Source organism: Amia ocellicauda, chromosome 19 (genome assembly GCF_036373705.1).
Source record: "Amia ocellicauda isolate fAmiCal2 chromosome 19, fAmiCal2.hap1, whole genome shotgun sequence".
Classification (NCBI taxonomy): Eukaryota; Metazoa; Chordata; class Actinopteri; order Amiiformes; family Amiidae; genus Amia; species Amia ocellicauda.
Window position 1 is genome coordinate 26033087 of NC_089868.1, and position 22971 is coordinate 26056057.

Below are 22971 nucleotides of genomic sequence, written 5' to 3' on the forward strand. Positions count from 1 at the left end.
CACCTGCACAAACTGGGAGTAGCAGAGCCGCAGTGTCTTCTGTCCTTCGGCCCCAGTTTGTCTCCGTGTCCCTTCCTTGGAGACCTGGGCTGGTGCGGACCGGTCCTGCTTCAGCCCAGAGGAAGAACAAATAAAGAAGCCCAACACTTCCAGCATGCTGCCTTCGGTATATTTAATAAATTAAAACCAGGTACAAAATTCAATGTACATCTCCCTCCACCCCCCAACCCACATCCACAGCGAGAGGCAGACGCCCCCCCGTCCCCAGCAGCAGCAGCAGCTCTCCCCCCAGGAGGGCCGGTGGGACAAGAGCCTCCCGTGTGAGTGTGCAGTCGGGGGGGAGACGCGCCTCGCAACCTGGAGAATTGGACGGCCACCAAAGGCTCCGCCCACCGTGACTGCAGCACAGTGGCTCCGCCCACTACCCACTGGGGGTCTGCCCACTGCGACACACAGTCGCCTCCCTCCCAGCTCCAGCACATCTGCAGTCGGTCTCTGAGGGTCCGGGGGGGACAGGGCGTGGCCTCGTTAGGGCCGTTAGCAGTGTGTGATCCCAGCCTGCCGCACGACCAGGGGCCTGTCCGTCTCTGTCCGAGAGTCCATCGGTCTGAGAGTCCATCGGTCCCTTTGTCTTTTGAGCTCAGTGGTGGAGAGCGTACCGACCCACTCGGGCCGAGTTCTGTCCATGGCCACCGGGCCGGTTCGTCTAACTGCAGAACCGGCAAAGTCCATCAACATCACTGATCACATTGAAATCCACAAAAGTCATAATTTTTTAGAAACACAGCCATGGCAAAGACAGGGACGGCAGAGCGGGAAAAGGCCGAGCGAGAGAGAGCGAGCGAGGGCAGGAGGGCAGCCGGTGTCCTTGTCCGCCTTTTCTCCGAGTCCGTTCTCTGCCAGAAGAGCATCATTTCATTCTGCGCCCCCCCGCATCACACGAGGCTGCTCTTTAATCATGTTAAGCACGAAGAGGACGTTGGAGATATTTATTGATCATATCGGGGGGGGCAGTGACGGAGGGAGGGGTACAGAGAGCATGCAGAGAGCGGGGGTGGGGTTCAGCCAGAGCGGGGGTCCCGTCGGCCGGCCGGCTCTTCCTTTGACACGACGATGAAGAACAGAAACACCACAGACGGGTGAGCCGGCGGGTGCACAGCCGGGCCCGCGGGCGCCGTCAGTCCCCCGGGCCTCGACCGGTCCGTCCATCCGTCCGCGGGGGCGTCCCCTCCTGGTCTGGTGTCGGGGGCAGGGGGGCGGGGGGAGCCGGGGGCGGCCGGGGTCAGTAGTCAGCGGCGTATTCGGTGCCGTGCAGCCCGCGGCACAGCAGAGTGAACTCCTTCACGATGTCCTTCACCCTGCGCTTGTTCACACGCTCCCTGAGAGAGAGAGAGAGAGAGAGAGAGAGAGTGCTGAGGGCTGCAAGGGGCCGTCTCTGCGGAGGGGCCGTGGGGGGCTCCAGGTGTGGCTTACCTGAGGATCTGCTGTGTGAAGGTGTCCTTCTGCTCGGCGGAGACGCGCGAGGTGGGGAAGCCGGCTGGCTGCATCGCCTCCTTCAGCCACAGTACCAGGCAGGAGAAGCAGTGCTTGTTGAGCGAGAACAGCACCTCCCCGAACTGGTCCATCAGGCTGCGCGACGCCTGCCCCCCGATGGCCTGCAGAGCAGAGTAAACGCCCGTCAGACACCCACTCCCTCACCGTCGCCGGACTCGGTGTCAGAGCACACAGTCTCGCTCTCACCTCCAGCACAGCCTGCAGCAGCAGCTTCCCGTCCTCCTGCACCACCCGGCCCACGGGGGGGATGTCCCCACAGTGAGGCAGCAGCTCCGTCTGAGACAGAGGGACAGTTAGGGGCTGACAGACATGCCCTTGAGCATCGAGACACACGCACGCACGCGCGCACACACACACACACACACACACACACACACTGTTGCACTGTACTCACAAAAAACAGGCAGGTGGATTTCACCGTGGGGGCCTCGGGGAACTTCAGTGACAGCACGCCTGAGAGAGGGAGATGGGTTAGAGAGAGAGAGAGAGAGACACACACACGCACGCACGCACGCACGCACGCACGCACGCACGCACGCACGCACGCACACAGACGCACACTACAGCACTCCTGAGAAAGGGAGATGGGTTAGAGAGAGAGAGAGAGAGAGAGACACACACACACGCATGCACACAGACGCACACTACAGCACTCCTGAGAGAGGGAGATGGGTTAGAGAGCGACAGAGACACACACGCACGCACGTACACTACAGCACTACTGAGAGAGGGAGATGGGTTAGAGAGAGACAGACACAGACACTACAGCACTCCTGAGAGAGGGAGATGGGTTAGAGAGAGAGAGAGAGAGAGACACACACACACGCATGCACACAGACGCACACTACAGCACTCCTGAGAGGGAGATGGGTTAGAGAGCGAGAGACACACACACGCACGCACGTACACTACAGCACTACTGAGAGAGGGAGATGGGTTAGAGAGAGAGACAGACACAGACACTACAGCACTCCTGAGAGAGGGAGATGGGTTAGAGAGAGAGAGAGAGAGAGAGAGAGACACACACACACGCATGCACACAGACGCACACTACAGCACTCCTGAGAGAGGGAGATGGGTTAGAGAGAGAGACAGACACAGACACTACAGCACTCCTGAGAGAGGGAGATGGGTTAGAGAGAGAGACAGACACAGACACTACAGCACTCCTGAGAGAGGGTGACGAGTCAGACACACGGCAGCTTATTGCATTATAAACCAGTGTGTTCAGTAGTGTCAGTGTCCACTGTGCTGCATCATACAGGACTGAACCTGAACACAAAGCCTGCTCCAGCGTTGGGGGTCGGGATTGGGCTTGGGGGTGTGCCTGGCGCAGGCTGGGGGTTAGGGTTGGGGGTGTGCCTTACACACAGGGGGTAGGGTCCGGGGTTAGTGTTGGGGGTGTGCCTGGCACATGGGGGGTCGGGTCAGGGGTTGGGGTGGGGTGTGGGGTTGGAGTGGGGTGTCGGGTTGGGGTTGTGCCTGGCACAGGCCGGGGGTTGGGGTCGGGGGTGTGCCTGGTGCACGGGGGGTAGGACTGGGGGGTCGGGGTTGGGGGTGTGCCTGGCGCAGGCCGGGGGTCGGGGTCGGGGGTCTTACTCACCACAGTGGAACACCGCTTTCACGTCAACGTTCTCAGACAAGTATAAATCGGGTTTCCGTTTGAGGGCCTACAAAGCAGACAGAGTGATTGAACAGGGCAGACAGCGCCCCCCGCAGGCCAGCGAGCCTCAGCGAGAGACACCCCCCACCCGACACGCACACAGGCCCTCTGCCCACTCACCTGCCTGCCCTCAACACTAACTGAGCCTCTCAAAAGAAAACAAACCAATTCAAAATCAGTCTCATGTAACAAATCTGGAAAACAGACTGCAGAACTAAACATCAAAATTTAAATTAATTAAAAAGGTATGATGATTTTTTTTGTCAATTTCTTTGGGTTATTTTTTTGGATCGAATATGCAACATAAATCATTAACATGTAAGGAAAAGACAACAGATGTTTTTAAGGAAATCATTCAGGATGGCAGGAAAAAAGTTATGAATATCAGAGTAATTAAAGGCAAAAAATAAAGAAAATGTAAAACAAAGAGAAAAGGGGTGGGTACCAATTCAGTATTAATTAATTAATTGATTCATTAATTAATTTCTTTATAAATTCTTTATAAAAGTTCCTGGTGACGTGGAATGACAAGGGGTTTCAATCCAATTGGGAGTGCGGTGGCTCGGCCCACTGACATGAACGCACGCACACGCACCAAGCACACGCACGCACGGACAGACAGATGCACACGCATTAACACTGACGTGCACCCGCACACAACTGTACAAGGCACACTCGTGCGCACACACACACACACACACACACACAAAGACACACTTGCACAAACATGAAGGCTGACGCACTCCCGCGCACTTACACACACCTCCAAACTGACTCGCATCACTCGTGCAGACACACACCCGCACACCAGACCGCCTGATGACAGCCCACAGTGTCCGTCTAACGCCTCCACTGCCACACCCACAGCTCTCCACACTTACTGGTCTGTAACAAACTGGCCCAGCACTGCCACCCCACTGCTACCCCACTGCTCTCTGCACCCCCACAGCCGCCTCCCTCTCACACCCCCCAGGAACAGAGCCGCCCCCTGTGGTCCACACACTCCCTGCCCGGACCACCGCACCCCTTTGAAACACCCCTGCATTCCATCTGGGGCATTGGGACAGGGCTGGGCAAATACCCCAGAGTGTCCCAATAACTGCCCACACCATCGCCACACCCCAGCCTGGGGTGGCAACGGGGTCATGGGAAAGGACTATAAAAAGAGAGAGAGAGAGAGAGAGAAGGAAGAGAGAGAGAGAGAGAGAGAGAGAGAGAGAGAGAGAGAACTGAAAGTGAATGAAATAAGAAACCAAAAACACACCTGAGCTTGGAGTTGCATAAATGAATCAACAATATCAGGATGATCCCTGGGCCCTAAAATATAATAAAGATGTAACTTAAGAAATAATAATAATAATAATAATAATAATAATAATATACAAACAGCAACTGAACAGATTTAACAGTCATGTGGAAACAAAAAAAAGCATTGAAATAATTTCACAAGTGAGTAAAAGAGGGAAGGAAACGGGACGTGAAGCAGTTCAAAGGAAAGCAACACAGAAACATGGTTCGGTCCGGAAAAGAAACAACGGAAGAAAGAAAGAACGAAAAGAAACCCAAACGAAAGAAGGTGGGGTAGGAGAGTGAACCCAGGAGGCACCTGCTACTGTGGAGTCTCCCTGGCTGGCCAGACGTACACCCGCCCCCCCGCCGCCCGACACACACACACCTACCAGCATCCCCCCCCGTGACCAAGAGACCCCCCCACAGCACAAAGCACAGCTGACCCCTGACACCGAACCCTCTGCCGCGACTCGGGGACTGTTTTCACACGCGATTATAATGCCACTCCTGCAGCATCTCTGTCCATCCCAGACGTACGTACATAACTTTACATCTCTGAACTGAGTCGGTTCGTAATTTTACATGTTAAACAGTAACGACATCGTGCATTAAATAAGAAATAAGAGTCAACACTGGGGGGGAAAGAAAAATCACACAAAAGAAATGTTCATCACAGCTCTGAGGTCAGCGGGTCAGCGGCGCGGCAGGGATGTGACTCCCGGCGCCGTGACCCTGTCAGTGCCCCGTTCACGGGCTGCGGAGAGACCCGCGACCCTGAGGAGGTGCCAGCGTGGGCCGGGCCGGTCAGACGGTACTGGGGCACCGGCCGTACGGCTGCCGCGGCTCGAAGGCGCTCTAGAGACGCGCTCTGCTGCCGGGCTTACGGACAGCGAGGCAAAAGAAAGTGTCCGAGTGAGACCCTGCCCCCCCGCCCCCGGCCCACAGAGGAGCTGCCCCCCCACCCCCGCCGGCCTGTACCTTGCTGGAAGATGCTGAGCGTGACGGAGGTGACCAGCTCGAACAGGGCCTTGATGGGGCTGAAGTGGTCCGTCTGGCTGGCGAAGATGTAAACCATCTGGAACACACAGATGCACAGCACTGTGACACAGCCACACTGCCCTGTCAGCGACACAGCCACACTGACACTGACACACCGTGACACTACCACACAGGTAGCGCAGGCAGGGGGCCCGGGGCCCGGGGGTACCTGGCGTGTGAGGTCGAGGGCAGAGGCCTGTGGGATGGTGCTGTACATCTGGCCCAGCATCTCGCTCAGCTGGGACACCATGGGGGCGAAGTCATGCAGCAGCGTCTTCACGGACTTCTCAAAGATCGCGCACACCGCCTGCACACAACACGCACACAACACGGGACACAGACACATTGGACAGAGACAGAGAGAGAGAGACCAGAGCACATTAATCCTGTAAATGTCCACACATGTAAAATAACTGCACACTTGTAAAATCTTTTAAAAGCCATTTCATTTTATTTTATATTTTTACTTTTACTTGATATTGTATTGTATCTAAGGTCCCCCTTTAAAGGCTTTGGCCACCCTGGTGTAAACCGGCGGAGCAGCAGGACAGTCTCACCTCGACCACCTGCGAGTCGTTCAGCCACTTGCTGAGGACGGTCTGGATCAGAGCAAACACCTGCTGCAGCACGACCACCACCTGGGGAGAGAGACGCCGTCAGAGCCCAGCGGGGCGCAGGGAGGGGGCAGGGTGTGGGGAGGGAGGGCGCAGGGCAGGGTGTGGTGTGTGCGGTGCGGAGGGAGGGGGCAGGGTGTGGTGTGTGCGGTGTTAAGGGAGGGCGCAGGGCAGCTCACCGGGTTGGGCCCCGGCTCGGGCGGCGTGGTCTTGGCAGGCGGCGCTCCCTCGCCCTCCTCCTCCTGCCGCGTCACGTCCAGAGTGGTGAACAGGTTGGACAGCAGCCCCAGGATGTGGATGATGGCGAGCTTGTTGGAGGGGTTGGGCTGCAGAGAGGGGGGGAGGGAGAGAGAGAGAGAGAGAGGTTTAGAGGCGAGGCTTAGAGACGATTTTATCATCTACACTACCGGACCAAAGGTTTTTCCAGTTTGTATTGAAATGTAAGCAGTTCCAGTCCAGTGAATAACCTGAAATGGTACAAAGGTAAGCGGTAAACTGTCAGAGGTTAAAAAAAAAAAAAGTTTAGGTCACCAAAAATAATGTTATATACTGTGTTACTACACCCTCTTATTATTTGGCAGCGTTACGAGCAGCTCCTGTGCACAGAAGTGACACTGTGTTCCTACAATGCGCACATCGTTTGAAAGCTCATTCTCTCGGCTCCCAGCGCGTCTCATTCTCTAACACGTCCGATTCACAGTGTCCGTGTCGCCCCGTCATTCAGAGCCCGGGGGGGTGCGGTCTCATTCAGACAGTCACAGATCACTCAGTTTCAATCGCATATCTTTGCAAATAGACTTGTTTTGTTCATAACATCCTAACAATTAATCCAGTGTATATTATTTGATGTTCTATCAAACACAGAGAAGTTCAGATCCAGTGATGTAAAATCGTTGTGTATCAGTACACTGTAAACAGTTTTCCATCTTGACATGTTGAGCTCTCTAGACTGTCTGGTTCCAGAATGTGTCATAATTGTCAATATTTTCCGAGATTTTGTATTCCTACTCAGACCGAGTATCCCCCAGGGAATTTCAGCTCTAAAACAGAGTGACAGTACCCATTCCCTGCTATCCTCACTGCTGCTTTTTATTTCACTATTCTTTTTAGAATCCACAGTTCATGACGTTGGAATAACCAGCTGCCCCCCACCCGCCCCAGCCTGCAGTCAGCGAGACACAGACACAGGGGTCAGGGGTCAGGGTGGAGGCGCAAAGCTCTGCTCACCGTTTCGTCTGCCAGCTTCTCCAGCTGCTGGATGTATGGCGTGATGAGGGAGTGCAGGTTCCTCAGGATCTCCTCCACCGGCAGAGCGGACAGCAGGAACCCCAGGGCCTGCATGAGCCACATGCACTGACTGGTCTGAGTGGGGAGAGAGAGAGAGAGACAGACAGGTCATACTGACTGGGCTAGAGAGAGAGAGAGAGAGAGAGAGAGAGACACACTGGGCACAGTATACTGACCTTGTGGATCTGTTTGATCAGGACCTCCTGTAGAAACAGAGAGAGACAAGTCAACCTCAAACACACACATGGCTACCACACACACACACACACACGCACACACGCACACACGCACACACGCACCTGAGACACGGCCACGATGTTGGCTGCGTAGGGCGGCAGGTCGTGTTTACACTCGCGGCAGATCTTCTTGAGTGTGGAGACGCTGGACACCGAGAGCTCGGGGTTCCCCAGCGCGTGCAACACCAGCGGGAGGACACTGCTCAGCATCACAGGGTGGTCTGCCAGCCACTCCGCCAGGGCGCCTGGGGGGGAGACAGGGAGATGGTCAGGGAGAGAGACGGGTACACCTCCCAAAGCATCCGCACTCAGAGACGGAGAGAGAGAACGCAGGGCAGGTACAGAGGCAGAGAGACGGGTACAGATTGTCAGGTGCGGAGGGAGAGAGGAGAGAGACTGGTACAGAGTCTGGTACCTATAGTGAACATGACCGTGTCGGCCAGTTGCACGTTGTTGATGCTGATGCGCGGGATCAGCCCGATCAGGCCGGGGATGACATCCGAATAATTCACATCGATCGTCTCTGCGATGGACTGGAACCCATAGAGCAGGGCCTCTGTGTGCTGGACAGACAGACAGACAGACAGACAGGTAAAGCACAGTGCGTCAGCCTTTCTAACCCTGTTGACTGTTCACGCACAGTGCTGCAGTCCCGGCCTCCTCCCCCTCTTCCCTCATTCCACTGGTCTCTCTCTCAAACTCTGTGCTCTCCTCCTCCTGCCTCCCAGCTAGAGGGCTGGGCGATATGGCCAAAATACAATATCGCGGTATTTTTCACATTTTTGATGGTATGATGGTATTTTTTTAATGGCCATTTTCATAAAGCAAAAGTAATAGGATGCAACTGAAATTGAATTACGTTTCCTGTTCTGTGTCAGTTGTCTTGAAAGCCAATCACGTCCACACTATCGACGACGCACCTTTATTCGGGACAGATTCACTGGGGTCACTTTGCTGTGAAGTTTCAGCCACGCTAATCTCCTCCATCTCGTCCTCGTTGATTGTGCATTGATCACGTTTGTTTATGTCAACACGCAATACACATGGAATTTATTTTCGATATCTGGCTGAGGCGCATTCCTTCCAGAACAAGGGTTGCGTTTGAGAAGCGCAGCTCTGCGCAGAGATTCAGAGATGCGTGTTACTGCAGTGTTTCTGTGTGACGCCACTAAGACCCAGCCACAGAAATCTGCGCAGAATCGCACAGCCCAGCGCAACTCTGAGAAGCTGCTGCACAGATCTGCAGGATCCAATCTATTCCATTGGTGGAGCTGTGCTGATCTGCGTAGATCAGAGCATTTTTTGATCAGATGCGTCTCATGTCAGACAGCACAGTCTCAAGCAGCCGGCGCAGCAAGCTGTGGGATATGCGAACACGATCCAGTTTACTGGTAGCTGAATGCTATGACTCAATGACACAGAAAATGGTAAATTATTCAAAACTTTAAAATACCGATATGAAGGTATAGTAAAAGTCCAAACCGGTCCGTAAATGAATACCGGTATATCGTTTTTTTACGGTATACCGCCCAGCCCTACCAGCTAGTGAATAATTCAGCTCGTCTCTCCAGTAGAGAGCTCCTGTCAGAACAGCGGCCCCTGCCTGACCCCTGTCCCACTCTGCTCCACTTACCTCTCCCTGTCTCCGTGTCATATGGTGTACGTGTGGCTATACGTGTGTGGCCGTGCAACAATGGAGCTGTGTGTTCGTGTGGCTGTGCGTTTGCGTGTTACCTGCCAGGAGGCCGGCTGGTCCGTGTTGGTCAGCAGGCGGCCCAGCTTGTCGTACAGGTTACTGAGCAGCTCCACCCCCAGCATCTCAAACACATACATCAGCGTGTCGGAGATATCCACCCTGCAGGACACACAGCACGTCGTTATACAACACTACACACTGTCAAGAAAGCCCAGCCCGGCCCAGCCCAGCCCAACCCTGACCTGTAGATGCGGAACTGCTCCTTCTCGTCACTGGACCAGGAGGCGTACTCCTCGTCGCTGGGGAACTGCGCCTTGTGCAGGAGCACGTCCACCAGCTGGAAGTAGACGGGCCTGTAGACCTGCAGGTACAGAGCCTGCTTCTCCGCCTCGAAGGACAGGATGTCATCCTGGGGGACAGACAGACAGAAGAGAGGCTGAAGGCGGTGATTGTCTCAGTATTTCTGTGCTGTAAGCTTTGGCAACACCACAACCATGGCAGTGAAGCTCATCTGAATCTGAATTTGAGAGAGCGCTTTGGCAATACTGGTGTCATGCCAAAAAAGCAAAACTGAATTGAACTGAAAGCGAGAAAGAGATGGGGGGATGACAGAGGCAGGGACAGCGGGACAGAGATGGCAGGGGAAACAGAGCTATGCTTTGAACACAGCACAACCACAGGGCCCTGCCTTCAACACAGCACACAGCGCAGCGCTGGACCCCTCAGAGCCGGGCTATTATCTCTGCTGCAAAGGTCAGGCTATTTATAAAGGCTGCGTTCACAGACAGACACGAGCCGCACAGAGCCAATCAGACAGCAGCACAGAGCCCAGCCTCTCAGAGTGTCACTGTCCCAGCTCTGACAACCAGCCCACAGCTTGGCTGCACTTGAGAAACACGAACGAGGGAGCCCCTCCTCTGTCAGTTTAGCACATAAGAACATGAGACAGTGTCCAGCCGAGAGGAGCCCATCCGCCCCATCCTGCTCGTTTGGTGTCCATTAATAACTGAGTGATCAAGGATCCTATCCAGTCTGTTTTTGAATGTTCCCAAATTGTCTCTTCAGCCACATCGCTGGGAGACACTGGGATTACAGATCCCAGTCAGGAAACGGTGTCAGCAGGCGAGGCGCCCGTGGCCAGGCTTACCTGCAGGGTGTACCAGAAGGTGAGGGTGAGGGAGCTGGTGGTCTCGTTGACTGGGTAGTGCCCGGGGATGCCCGTGCAGAACATGATCATGTTGACCAGAGCCAGGAAGCCCTGCCACTGCTCCACCTGCTCCAGCAGCGCCCTGTGGGCGAGACGGACAGAGAGGGAGTCTGGTCAGCGTATGGGACAGGCCAGCACGAGTGCAGTGTAGTTCAGTACAGCAGTGATGTGTGGTCAGGGGCAGGTCAGGGCTCGCACACTCAGCATGAACAGGTCAAGGACAGGGTCGGGGTCAGGGGTCAGCAGTCCGGTCAGTGTCAGGGGTCAGCAGTGCGGTCAGTGTCGGGGTCAGCAGTGTGGTCAGTGTCGGGTCAGGGGTCAGCAGTGCAGCCAGTGTTGGGGTCAGAGGTCAGCAGGGTGGTCAGTGTTGGGGTCAGGGGTCAGCAGTGTGGTCAGTGATGGGGTCAGGGGTCAGTGGTGCGGTCAGTGTCGGGGTCAGCAGTGTGGTCAGTGTTGGGGTCAGAGGTCAGCAGTGTGGTCAGTGTTGGGGTCAGAGGTCAGCAGTGTGGTCAGTGTCAGGTCAGGGGTCAGCAGTGCGGTCTGTTGGGATCAGGGGTCAGCAGTGTGGTCAGTGTCGGGGTCAAGGGTGAGCAGTGTGGTCAGTGTTGGGGTCAGCAGTCAGTGACAGCGTCAGCAGTGTGGTCAGTGTTGGGGTCAGAGATCAGCAGTGCAGTCAGTGTCAGGTCAGGGGTCAGCAGTGTGGTCAGTGTTGGGGTCAGAGATCAGCAGTGCAGTCAGTGTCAGGGTCAAGGGTCAGCGGTGTGATCAGTGTTGGGGTCAGCGGTGCAGTCAGTGTTGGGGTCAGCGGTCAGCAGTGTGGTCAGTGACAGGGTCAGCAGTGTGGTCAGTGTTGGGGTCAGAGGTCAGCAGTGCAGTCAGTGTCGGGGTCAGCAGTGTGGTCAGTGTCGGGTCAGGGGTCAGCAGTGCAGTCAGTGTTGGGGTCAGCAGTCTGCGGTGTGGTCAGTGTTGGGGTCAGTGGTCAGCGGTGCGGTCAGTGATGGGGTCAGTGGTGTGGTCAGTGTCGGGGTCAGCAGTGTGGTCAGTGTTGGGGTCAGAGGTCAGCAGTGCAGTCAGTGTCAGGTCAGGGGTCAGCAGTGTGGTCAGTGTTGGGGTCAGAGGTCAGCAGTGCGGTCAGTGTCAGGTCAGGGGTCAGCAGTGCGGTCAGTGTCAGGTCAGGGGTCAGCAGTGTGGTCAGTGTCAGGTCAGGGGTCAGCAGTGCGGTCAGTGTTGGGGTCAGAGATCAGCAGTGCAGTCAGTGTCAGGTCAGGGGTCAGCAGTGTGGTCAGTGTCAGGTCAGGGGTCAGCAGTGTGGTCAGTGTTGGGGTTAGCGGTGCGGTCAGTGTTTGGGTCAGCGGTCAGTGACAGCGTCAGCAGTGTGGTCAGTGTTGGGGTCAGAGATCAGCAGTGCAGTCAGTGTCAGGTCAGGGGTCAGCAGTGTGGTCAGTGTCTGGGTCAAGGGTCAGCAGTGTGATCAGTGTTGGGGTCAGCGGTGCAGTCAGTGTTGGGGTCAGCGGTCAGCAGTGTGGTCAGTGACAGGGTCAGCAGTGTGGTCAGTGTTGGGGTCAGAGGTCAGCAGTGCAGTCTGTTGGGATCAGGGGTCAGCAGTGTGGTCTGTTGGGATCAGGGGTCAGCAGTGTGGTCAGTGTTGGGGTCAAGGGTCAGTGGTGTGGTCAGTGTTGGGGTCAGCGGTCAACAGTGTGGTCAGTGACAGGGTCAGCAGTGTGGTCAGTGTTGGGGTCAGAGATCAGCAGTGCAGTCAGTGTCGGGTCAGAGGTCATCAGTGCGGTCTGTCGGGATCAGGGGTCAGCGGTGCAGACAGTGTCGGGTCAGAGGTCATCAGTGCGGTCTGTCGGGATCAGGGGTCAGCGGTGCGGTCAGTGTTGGGGTCAGGGGTCAGCAGCAGTGTGTACCTGGAGTGGTTCTCTCCCAGTGCCACAGCGATGCGGCAGATGCCGTGCGAAGTCTCCATGTCGCCGCTCTGCACCGCCTGGTGCAGCTGGTCCTGGAGCTGCAGTACCTGAGGCACGAGCTTCAGCAGCGTGTTCACATACCTGCACAGAGACGGCACAGTAAGGGAGTCTTTCTGTGCGTGTGTCTGCGTGTCTGTGTGCCTGCGTGTGTGTGCATGTGTGTGTGTGCATGTGTGTGGGGGGGGTGGTTGGGCTCAGGGAGCTCTTTTGCAGAAACAGGGTGTCTTGTAACACAGATCCCTATCAGTCCCACAGCTTCCCCCCTCCTTCCTCTTTCTACCCTTCCCTTCCCTCCTGCTCTCTGCCATCCCTCCCCCCCAGTCAGTGTGCCAGTGAGTGAGTGCAGTTTCGTACATCGAACCGGCTGAGTGCCACACGACTCCAGGTCAGTACTGTGACGTCATGACGCAGCGCGTCTCGATGCGAGAGATGCGCTAGAAACTTTTGCAAAGAAGGACTGTGTGTGTTTACCTGGAGCAGTTATTAATGCATGGTGGAAAAGTGACACACAGGATTAATTGCTTGGTACAGAAAGACATTTATGTTGTAAGTCGCCCTGGATAAGGGTGTCTGCCAAGAAATAATAATAATAATAATAATAATAATAATAATAATAATAAGAGTGTTTGACAAGATCACGAAAATCCTGCCGGAGAAAGGACCGCATCGGACTGAATACAATGTGCCCTGACGAAATACATCCCTTTTTTTTTTGTTTAAATACCCGCAAACATGAAATATTCGTCCTGGATGTAAATTAAATGTCCAGATGTCTTGTAAATTCTATCAACATTATTTAAATGAGACGGTTTTTAGTTCCCCCCTCTTAAAACTATTAAAATGTTTAAAACAGAGGCTAATTTGTATGTGATCAATCGCATGAAGAATCGTATGTTTTAATTATATTTGTAATCCCTCATTATCGCTATAACTATATGTTAATGGTAATCGAAATATAGATGCTTTACCGACTGCAGAAATACAAACCTTAAAACCTCACAAAACTGAGTGATTCATACAACTGATCCATTAATTATGGTGTCAAAAGTGTTTTTAAAGGAATCCCATTCGCAATAAAAGCCATATTGATGAAGCTGCACTTCCACTGAATTTGTGGAAAAACTGTTCCAGTAAGTTATGGATGCCAGAGTGTTGTAGCCGTATTTATATACACATGTATTTGTTTGAATCTGGCTGTGACTCATACTGTATATTTCATGATACAGACATGTAGTGGCTACACGGGACAGATTTAAACCCGGCGCACTGTATTTAATAATGCAAAGCAGCTCATTCTCCCACAGAGCAATAATAAGGGAGAATATCTAGGATACTTAAATTAAGCTATATTGTCAGTGTTAATCAGATCATGATACAGGGAGAAGTAACAGGGTTATTTACGATGCGCTGGTAAACAACAAACTAGATGAAATTTTAAGTAATTTGTTTTATATATTGTTTCAAAGTGTTTCTGCTTTTGAATATCTGGTATAACTTATACTATAAGACTGTGTTAGATATCGTAAAATCGTTTCAGCCCAAAATGTATTGCACTTTAATGTTAGAGGTATTTCAGCCTCCAGCTTAAAACACTAAATCCCAGAGTGCCGAGTGTCCAGACTGTGTTTTGACCTTTCGTGTCTCACAGTCACTCTAGGGCAGCTGGACCCACGACAGTGACTGGAAAAACTGCCAGCACAGTGTAGGTGCGCAGTTACAGCCCGGCCACGCTGAGGTGCAGCTGAACGTGGCCAGTGGAAACGGGATATAAATGAACTGCAGAGGCGTCAGGCCCCCCCAGCACAGCCCGCTGCATCGTCACACAGAGGCTCGTTTCACAAACCGCTTCAGTGACACTAATTATTACTGGAGCTGCCAGTGTCGGCACAGCGCCCCGCCCCCTCACTGCCGCCCTGCACCCCGCCTCCTCGCCACGTCCCCTCACGGCCGCCCTGCACCCCCTCGCCAATGCAGCGCAACCCACCACACCCCTTCTCTTCACTTCACTCATCGTTTTAAACAGACACCGATCCCAATCGACCTGAAGCTACTACAAGACCGGCAGACAGCGCTGTGGCTGATGATGCTCTTGCCCGTTTGTTTGCTCTTGTACTGGCTGGGCTGAACACAACAACACACCACACCCCGGTACAGCACTGCTCAGGCACACAGCCCCCCCGCTGCTCCCAGCCCTGCAATTAGGGCCGGGTTACACACCGGGGGGAGAAAGAGTTGCCTGGCAACAAGATGCAACTGGTACAATGGCATCCTTGCGGACGCCTTGATAGTTACGAATTTAACCAGAGAGAGAGAGAGAGAGAGAGAGAGAGAGAGAGAGAGAGAGAGGGAGAAGCACATAAAGGAGATGGGGAGAGGGATGGAGGGAGGAGGGGAGAGAGAGGGAGACAGAGATAGGAGGAGGCAGAATGAAAGAGATGGGGAGAGAAATGGAGGGAGACAGAAAGTAAGAGAAGCATGGGGGTGATGGGAAGGGAGATGGGGGTGAGATGGAGAGAGGAGCCGCAGTGTTGAGTAATGCGTCTTTACACTCCTTTGAGACGCCGCCCCCCCGCCCCCGCCGGGTCAGGGCTCTGTGACTGTGACTGGGGTTGCCCTCCGAGCTGCCCCCTCACACAAACCAGTTCCTGGTGCAGCAGGGCCAGAAGGTTAAAGCCCCACAGCCGGGCTGCTGACGCTGCCTCCCGGACACAGGGTTCACACAGAGAGCGGGGGGGCGACGGGAACACCGTCCCCTCTTTTGGACTCACTCCCTGTCCGGCTCCCTCTCTCTTTCCTCTCCAGTCCCCCCTCTCTCTGTTTTCCCCTCCCCCTCTCTCCCCAGAGGGGCTGTTCACTGCGTCTTTACCAACCAGAGCGTAAGACTGAGCGCAGCGCCCTGTCACCATGGAGACGCAACCCCGCCATGCTTAACCCCCCCACCCCCCCCTTCTCTCTCATTTTACCATTTCAACCTGTCCTTCCTCTGTCTGTCACCCCCCCACTCCTGCAGTTCTCTGGCTCTCAGCCCAGGGCTCCTGTTCCTTTCATTTCCTCTGTGTACTATTACATATATTCACACATACACTATATATAAATATAAACATCTATAAATATATATTCACACACACATATATACATATATTCACAGACACGCGCTATATATATATATATATACACACACACACATATACATATAAATATATATTCACACACATGCATACACATATATACATATATATCCACAGACACACGCTATATATATACACACACACACACACATATATATATACATACCTATACACATATCAATGCTCCTCTGAGGCTTTTCTGTAGCCAGCGTGGCTCAAACTCTCAATGTTAAACTTAAAAGACACATCAAAGCATGTTAAATAAGTGCTGAAGGAAGTCCCGGTACACGGGATCGGCAGCTCCAGCCCTGGGGCGCCGCACAGCCCGGCGCAGCTCCGTGCCACAGCAGGGCTCCACAGGGGCACGCACTCAACTTTAAAGTCAAGACGAGCAGCAGCGTGTCACAATAATGAGCGTTTACACGCCTCTCACACCCTCTCTGTCATGTTCTCACGGAGGAGCTAAACGGACATATCAATATTCAGTACTGTGAGAAAAGTGAGCCAGCCTGTCTCTGCTGGTGTAGGGCCTCGAGTACAGGGCTGGGCAGAGTGACAGGAGGGGATCATGGGTGTCCGAGAGTGGACGGTGAGTGACAGCGTGGGGGGGCTCACCTCTGGGAGTCGGGCTGTGAAATGGCATTGACCACGGCCTCCACTGCCGTGTCAAACAGCTCGGGGTCACGCAGGGCGGCGAAGCTCTCCGTCAGCAGGCCCTCACTCTCACTCAGGGGCACGTCCAGCAGAACCCAGCTGGACAGACACTTCAGCACCTGCAGCATCCGGAGAGAGACGTTAACACGGTGGGGACACAGAGAGAGGAAATAAATCTTCACACATCATCTCTGCAGACTAGACTTTACAATCTCTGCACTTTTACAATCCCACTGCCCTCACCTTGGCCTTGATGAAGCCAGGCGAGTCAGACTGGCGCAGGAGCTGCTGCAGCAGGGGGAAGACCGCCGCCCACTCCTGCCCCAGCGCCCCCCGGACCTGCCCCCGGCGGTACTGCGGCAGCCGGCTGGTCTGGAACTCCTCAGGCAGCACGGTGAGCAGCTCCAGCAGCGCCAGGCAGCGCGCCCGCCCGTCCACGCCGCCCCCTTCCTCCTGGAACACGCGCACCATCTCCGACACGGCGGCCGGCCACGCCTCCGGCATCATGTTGAGCGCCAGCGAGGCCAGGGCCACGCACAGCCGTGTCAGCACAATCTTGGAGCCCGAGGCGAAGCGCGCGATCTGGCTGAACAGCTGCGTCTTCAGGGAGTCATACTGCTCCACCGGGATGTCGCACCAGTAGCGCGAGATCTTAGTGTGTAGAGCACTGGCGCCGAAGTACTGGATCTCTGGGACCTACAGGGAGAGACAGGGAGAGATGCACAGGGACAGAGAGACCAAAAGAGAGGACACAAAGTTAACCTAAATATTCCATGTCTTTCCTAGAGCGATGTTCTTCCGAGGCGAGAAGGGACACCCCCCACCCCCACACTCAGACGGGACTGAACACAGACAGCGCTCCCTCAGACAGGCCTTCTGGCCCTGGCTCACCTTGTCGGGGCTGAGCAGCACCCAGCAGAACTGCCAGGCCTGAGGGGAGACCTGGGCCTGCATCAGCCACTTCTGGGCCAGGTTCTTGTTCTCAATGTTGGGGTCATAGTAAAGCTGGTGCAGGGCCTGTGGAGAGGGGGACAGAGACGGGGGTCATGAGGTATTCAGATTAGGGTGTGTGGCAGCAGCTCACAACTCCGCTAATGAAGAAGCTGCCCCCCCCCCACGAGCCTGGTGCCCAGGGAGAGACCCAAAGCACCCACACCCCACGTCCAGGCCACGGTTCCCAGGGTGCTGTGGGCTGTGCAGGGTGGGCGGGGAGAGCAGCCTCTGAAGCAGCATCTGCTCAGCGTAAGGTGACAGTTAACGAGCACTGCTAACGAGCATCAGTATGAGGCAGGCAGGCTGAGCGCCAGGAGATGGCAAGGCAATATCTTGTTTGTTTGTTTTTCAGACAAATGGTGTGCGAGAGCAGTGTGGTGCCGTCAGCGGTGTGTGTGTGTTTTCCACAGACCACCCTAGCAGGAGAACCAGCGCGGCACACTCCGGCAACATCTGATACGAAGCAGTACAGCGCGGTCCCTGATGGCAGCACACGCAGGCCCCGCGCCGCGCCGCGCAGCAGCTGCCCCGCGTCTCTGTGGGTCTGCGCGTCTGCGGATCAGAGCGGCGCGGAGGAAAACAAGACCCTTGTTGCCATTAGCAACAGATTCCCAGTGCAGCGGGGAGATATAATTAGCAGGTCACACTCTGCACACCCCCCACCGCCGCCCCCGCTCCCTGACAATCGCACACGCACACAAACACACACTGACACCAACACTGCCTGCTCGGCACCCCCCCGCTCGCTGTCACACACACACACACACACACACTCTCTCTCACACAGAGCGATGTTGTTTAAACAAAAAAACACAAATGAACAAGCAGTCCAACGGTCAGACAATAGAGAGCCCAGAGACCTGCCCCGGTCTCCCGTCTCCACCCCCCCCACCTCGGGAGGCCTCTGTGCTCTGGACAATGTTCTGCCTGTCTGACTGACCATGTCTGATTACCCCCACACCCCCCCATCGCGTCAGTGCCAGGACAGCAGAGAGCGGAGCCAGGAGGCGGCTGCCACAGGCTGACCCCACCGGACTGCAGCTCCTCCGACAGACCAGCGGACAGAACAGACAGGACTGGACAGCACTGCAGGGGGGAGCATCACCGATCGATAGAGGGAGAGGAGCTCATTCAGACATGGAAGCCTCTTCTGATCTACCTGTGTGACCCACACCTTTACTACACACCTGGACTACACAATCAGGCAAAATGCTGCTCTACTCCCCTCTCCCTCCTAATGTCTCCAGGCTGCCCACAACACAGTCCCTCCCTGCCACCACAGCTTCTCTGGGGTTTGTGTGGAAATGAATGAAAGGACAAATCAGAGAGAGAGAAAAGGAAAATGGAAGAAAGCCGATGGAGAAACCCCCCCCTCCCCCATCCTGCGCTCTGACTCCTCTGTCTTCCAAAGAGAAACTCAATTTCCGCTGCAATCCGTTTAGGCTCTCTCTGGCTCAATGTAATCTCGGCTCCATCTCCCTCCGCCTCCCCCCCGCCCCACATACACACACACAGACTCACACAAACACATGCTTGCACAAGCACACACACGCGCTCACGCACACACACAAGCACACACACAGATATAAATAACTGCACACCTGCGCCCATATGCACACAGGTGCCTGCCCAGGCTGTAGGTGAGGAAGTGAGGGGGGGGACCTGCCTGCCTGCAACAAATAAGTCAACACAGACAAAGAGAGAGAGAAAGAGAGAGAGAGACACACACACAGACACACACACAGAGCGAGAGAGAGAGACAGACAGACAGACAGACACAGGGTGAGTGACTTGGTTGCAGACAGTCAGCTGAGGACAGGGTAGGACACAGTCAGAGCAGCAGCACAGGGCTCACACACACACACACACACACACTGTAACAGTCACACAGAGAGACACCTCTGGCTGGCCTCCACCTGTCACCAACATCAGTACAAAGCAACAACCTTTATTTAACAGTCGTACAGACACACGTGAAGGTGTGAATAGGAAACACTCAGCTCTCGTCTCAGGCCATAAGCACTCCTTGGCTCGGCCACAGTGTCTCCAATATCAATGTCAATTAAGCACACGTGTTTCATTAAGCACTGTGTTATGATGTCGAAACTGGGCTGCAATGCGTCATTTTACAGTCCACTGTGACACATGCATGTGCTGCTGTGCTGAACTGTGCTCATGTCAGCATTACTGCACAGGGGCCGGGATCCCTGCTGAAGCCCCCTGTCTGAGACCCCGGGCACGGTATGGCACTAGGCTAACTGCTCTCCCTCAGCAGAGTAATGTATTGCAGGTCCTGTCTCAGTGTGTCAGTGACAGTGCGTTGTGTTGTAGACCCTGTCTGTGTGTCAGTGACAGTGCGTTGTGTTGTAGACCCTGTCTCAGTGTGTCAGTGACAGTGCGTTGTGTTGTAGACCCTGTCTCAGTGTGTCAGTGACAGTGCGTTGTGTTGTAGACCCTGTCTCAGTGTGTCAGTGACAGTGCATTGTGTTGTAGACCCTGTCTCAGTGTGTCAGTGACAGTGCGTTGTGTTGTAGACCCTGTCTCAGTGTGTCAGTGACAGTGCGTTGTGTTGTAGACCCTGTCTCAGTGTGTCAGTGACAGTGCGTTGTGTTGTAGACCCTGTCTGTGTGTCAGTGACAGTGCGTTGTGTTGTAGACCCTGTCTCAGTGTGTCAGTGACAGTGCGTTGTGTTGTAGACCCTGTCTCAGTGTGTCAGTGACAGTGCGTTGTGTTGTAGACCCTGTCTCAGTGTGTCAGTGACAGTGCGTTGTGTTGTAGACCCTGTCTCAGTGTGTCAGTGACAGTGCGTTGTGTTGTAGACCCTGTCTCAGTGTGTCAGTGACAGTGCGTTGTGTTGTAGACCCTGTCTCAGTGTGTCAGTGACAGTGCATTGTGTTGTAGACCCTGTCTCAGTGTGTCAGTGACAGTGCGTTGTGTTGTAGACCCTGTCTCAGTGTGTCAGTGACAGTGCATTGTGTTGTAGACCCTGTCTCAGTGTGTCAGTGACAGTGCGTTGTGTTGTAGACCCTGTCTGTGTGTCAGTGACTGTGTTGTGTTGTAGACCCTGTCTGTGTGTCAGTGACAGTGCGTTGTGTTGTAGACCCTGTCTCAGTGTGTCAGTGACAGTGCGTTGTGTTGTAGACCCTGTCTGTGTGTCAGTGACAGTGCGTTGTGTTGTAGACCCTGTCTGTGTGTCAGTGACAGTGCGTTGTGTTGTAGACCCTGTCTGTGTGTCAGTGACAGTGCGTTGTGTTGTAGACCCTGTCTGTGTGTCAGTGACAGTGGGTTGTGTTGTAGACCCTGTCTCAGTGTGTTGTGTTGTTATGTTGCAAGCCCACTCTAAATGTGGGTCAGTGGAGCCGCAGTGTGTTGTGCACTGACCTCAGCCATCACCTTGGTGTCCAGCTGCCCCCCCACACACACAGCCACTGCCACCAGCAGGCCAACTACACACTTGCTTAGGGCCCCATCATTGTGGGGCAGTTAAATCATTAAAAATATAATTATAACAGAATGCTGACCACTCTTTAGCCTGAACTGTAGTCTCTGAGTGACAAACACAGGCGTTGTGACCCCTGTCCTCAGAGGTGCGATAGGAGAGGTGGCGGGGGTGCCCAGGGAGACTGTGGGGGCAGGGCAGGGCAGGTGATGCCCTAGACACACGGTCATCCTACAGCAGAGAATAAAATGGCCAGGAGGAGAGCACAAACACTGCGCTGACACCCAGCACGGGCCCTGAACACCTGACACCCCACACAGGTCCTTGGACACCACAACCACTCACTGCAAATCGCCTGTGCTGTATAACAGAGGAGCTGGGAGCAGCAGGCCCTGTGCGCAGACCGGACTGGGTGGACTGGTGCACGGCTGTGCCAACACACTGCCAACCCAGAAGGGCTGGCACAGAGCCTCAAGCCCATTGTGATAGAAACGTGGAAATACAGGAAGGGCAACACTAGTACCAAGAACAACACAATAATAGCACGTTTAATAGGAAGATGAATAATAAACGCATTCATGAGGGTTGCCTGACTCAACTACCGCTCACAGTAAGAGTGATTGCGTTTTAATGATGATAAAAATGATGATGATGATGATGATAATCACCTTCTCCACGTTCTCCACGGTGAACTCCAGGGAGTCCGGGCTCTGAGCAGCTCTGCCCGGCGCGTCCATGTCTTCTCCGCAGGGGGGACAGACGGACAGATCAATGGTGGGGCCGGGCTGGCAGGCCGGCGGGGTGACGGGGTGACAGACCCCGCTCACAGACGTCCTTCTGCGGCTGCTTCTCTGCTCCACACAGAGTCCTCGGCGACTGCGAACCAGCAGACGAAACCGCGCCGGGGCTCCTCCAGCACCGCCGCGCCCTGCCTGCGTCTGCCCGTGTCCCCGGCTCGCCCTCTGCTCGGGTGCAGCTCTCGGCGGGGAGTCTGGCTATTCCGTCAGGGCGTCCATGACCAGATCAACGCCCCTCTCTCTCTCTCTCTCTCACGGACGGACGGACAGACGCCGCCGACTCGCATCCACAGACACACAGATCAGTATCCGAGCCTAAGTGCGCTCCTGCCGGCGGCCCGCCGTGCTATCATCGCAGAAAACAGACATCGATGCAGCCGGCTGTAGTAATATATCGAGATCCAGAGGCAGGGCGCTGTGGCTGCACACTGAGCGGGTCAGACGCGCTGAAATGCCGCCTCGTCCTGGTCCGACACACCGGCGCTTCACTGCAGCAAACACTGACAGCCTCGCACGGGGTCCTCGCCGCACTCAGCTGCCCTCGGCGCGCCGCGAAAACGCGCTGCACTAGTGGGATGGGATTATTGAAAATGGACCCGCGGATATCGTATGTCATTAGTATCGTTGATTGACAGCTCGGATGGCATCGTCCAGCATCAGCCGGACGGGTCTGACCATCCTGTTTTCGTTTTCAGCATTTGTCGTAAACAGATTGTATTACTATGTCTGAGCGGGCCTGATATAGACTACTACGTCGAAGTCCTCTGCTGTGCATTGTGGGAAGTGTATTTCATGCGGGTCTTCGGGGGGACTGTGTGAGATTTGTGAGGTCAGACAGGGACACCTGCTGGCGAAGGTTGGGTTTGCAACTTAATCAAGAAGTAAAAGTACAGGGGTGAGTGTGTGTGGCGGGGACTGAGTGTCCAAAATGTTCCCGGGGTTTCGCCAAATCTCTCAGCCCCACCCAGACCACAGGCTGGACGATGCTGCAGGTCGGGGGTGTCTGGCCCTGGAGAGCCCCAATGTGCTTCATCTGATAGGTCACCAGTTTCTCAACACTGGGAACACACGCGAGTTATAAACTCAACCAAGTTATGTCTTGAGGCTGCAGGGATTCAGATGATTGCTCCAGTAGTTTGTAAAGGACTGAATGAACCAGCTGCTTCACTGGTCAGATTGAAACACTTCCATGTGTTATAAATTGGTCCTATAAGGGTGACAGGAGCGCAGTGGGACACCCCTGCTGCAGAGTCAGGATGGATGGATGGCGCCCAATGCAGCCCCCGATGGCAGCCGACTCCAGGTGCTATTATGATTAGTTATGGAAAGGCAGTGTGGTTTACTATGGTACAACGTGTTAACGTGTAGCTTCCCCAGGTACAAATGTGTCGTAGTGCAGTATAGC

The 22971-nt window shown here is 54.7% G+C and overlaps 1 protein-coding gene across 1 annotated transcript; it reads right to left on the bottom strand.

Moving 5' to 3' along the window:
- Positions 1 to 153: 153 nt before the first annotated feature.
- On the bottom strand, positions 154 to 22825 carry ipo13b (importin 13b). Its single transcript, XM_066692348.1, has 22 exons — positions 21438 to 22825; positions 17229 to 17354; positions 16581 to 17033; positions 16299 to 16456; positions 12496 to 12636; positions 10526 to 10667; positions 9621 to 9787; positions 9417 to 9537; positions 8098 to 8245; positions 7746 to 7927; positions 7623 to 7649; positions 7387 to 7521; positions 6339 to 6485; positions 6103 to 6183; positions 5715 to 5852; positions 5486 to 5582; positions 4482 to 4534; positions 3158 to 3224; positions 1949 to 2007; positions 1741 to 1830; positions 1474 to 1655; positions 154 to 1379 (listed from the first exon to the last, which is right to left on the bottom strand). Exons 1-22 carry the CDS (start codon positions 21504 to 21506, stop codon positions 1283 to 1285), a joined length of 2880 nt encoding a protein of 959 aa, XP_066548445.1. The 5' UTR covers positions 21507 to 22825; the 3' UTR covers positions 154 to 1282.
- Positions 22826 to 22971: the final 146 nt, after the last annotated feature.

Coding starts and splice junctions, on each gene's coding strand:
- ipo13b (XM_066692348.1), bottom strand. CDS start 21,506: ATGGACGCGCCGGGCAGAGCTGCTCAGAGCCCGGACTCCCTGGAGTTC. Junction 10,668..12,495: donor CTGGGAGAGAACCACTCCAG/GTACACACTGCT, acceptor TCTCGCCCACAG/GGCGCTGCTGGAGCAGGTGG. Junction 1,831..1,948: donor AATCCACCTGCCTGTTTTTT/GTGAGTACAGTG, acceptor CCTCTGTCTCAG/ACGGAGCTGCTGCCTCACTG.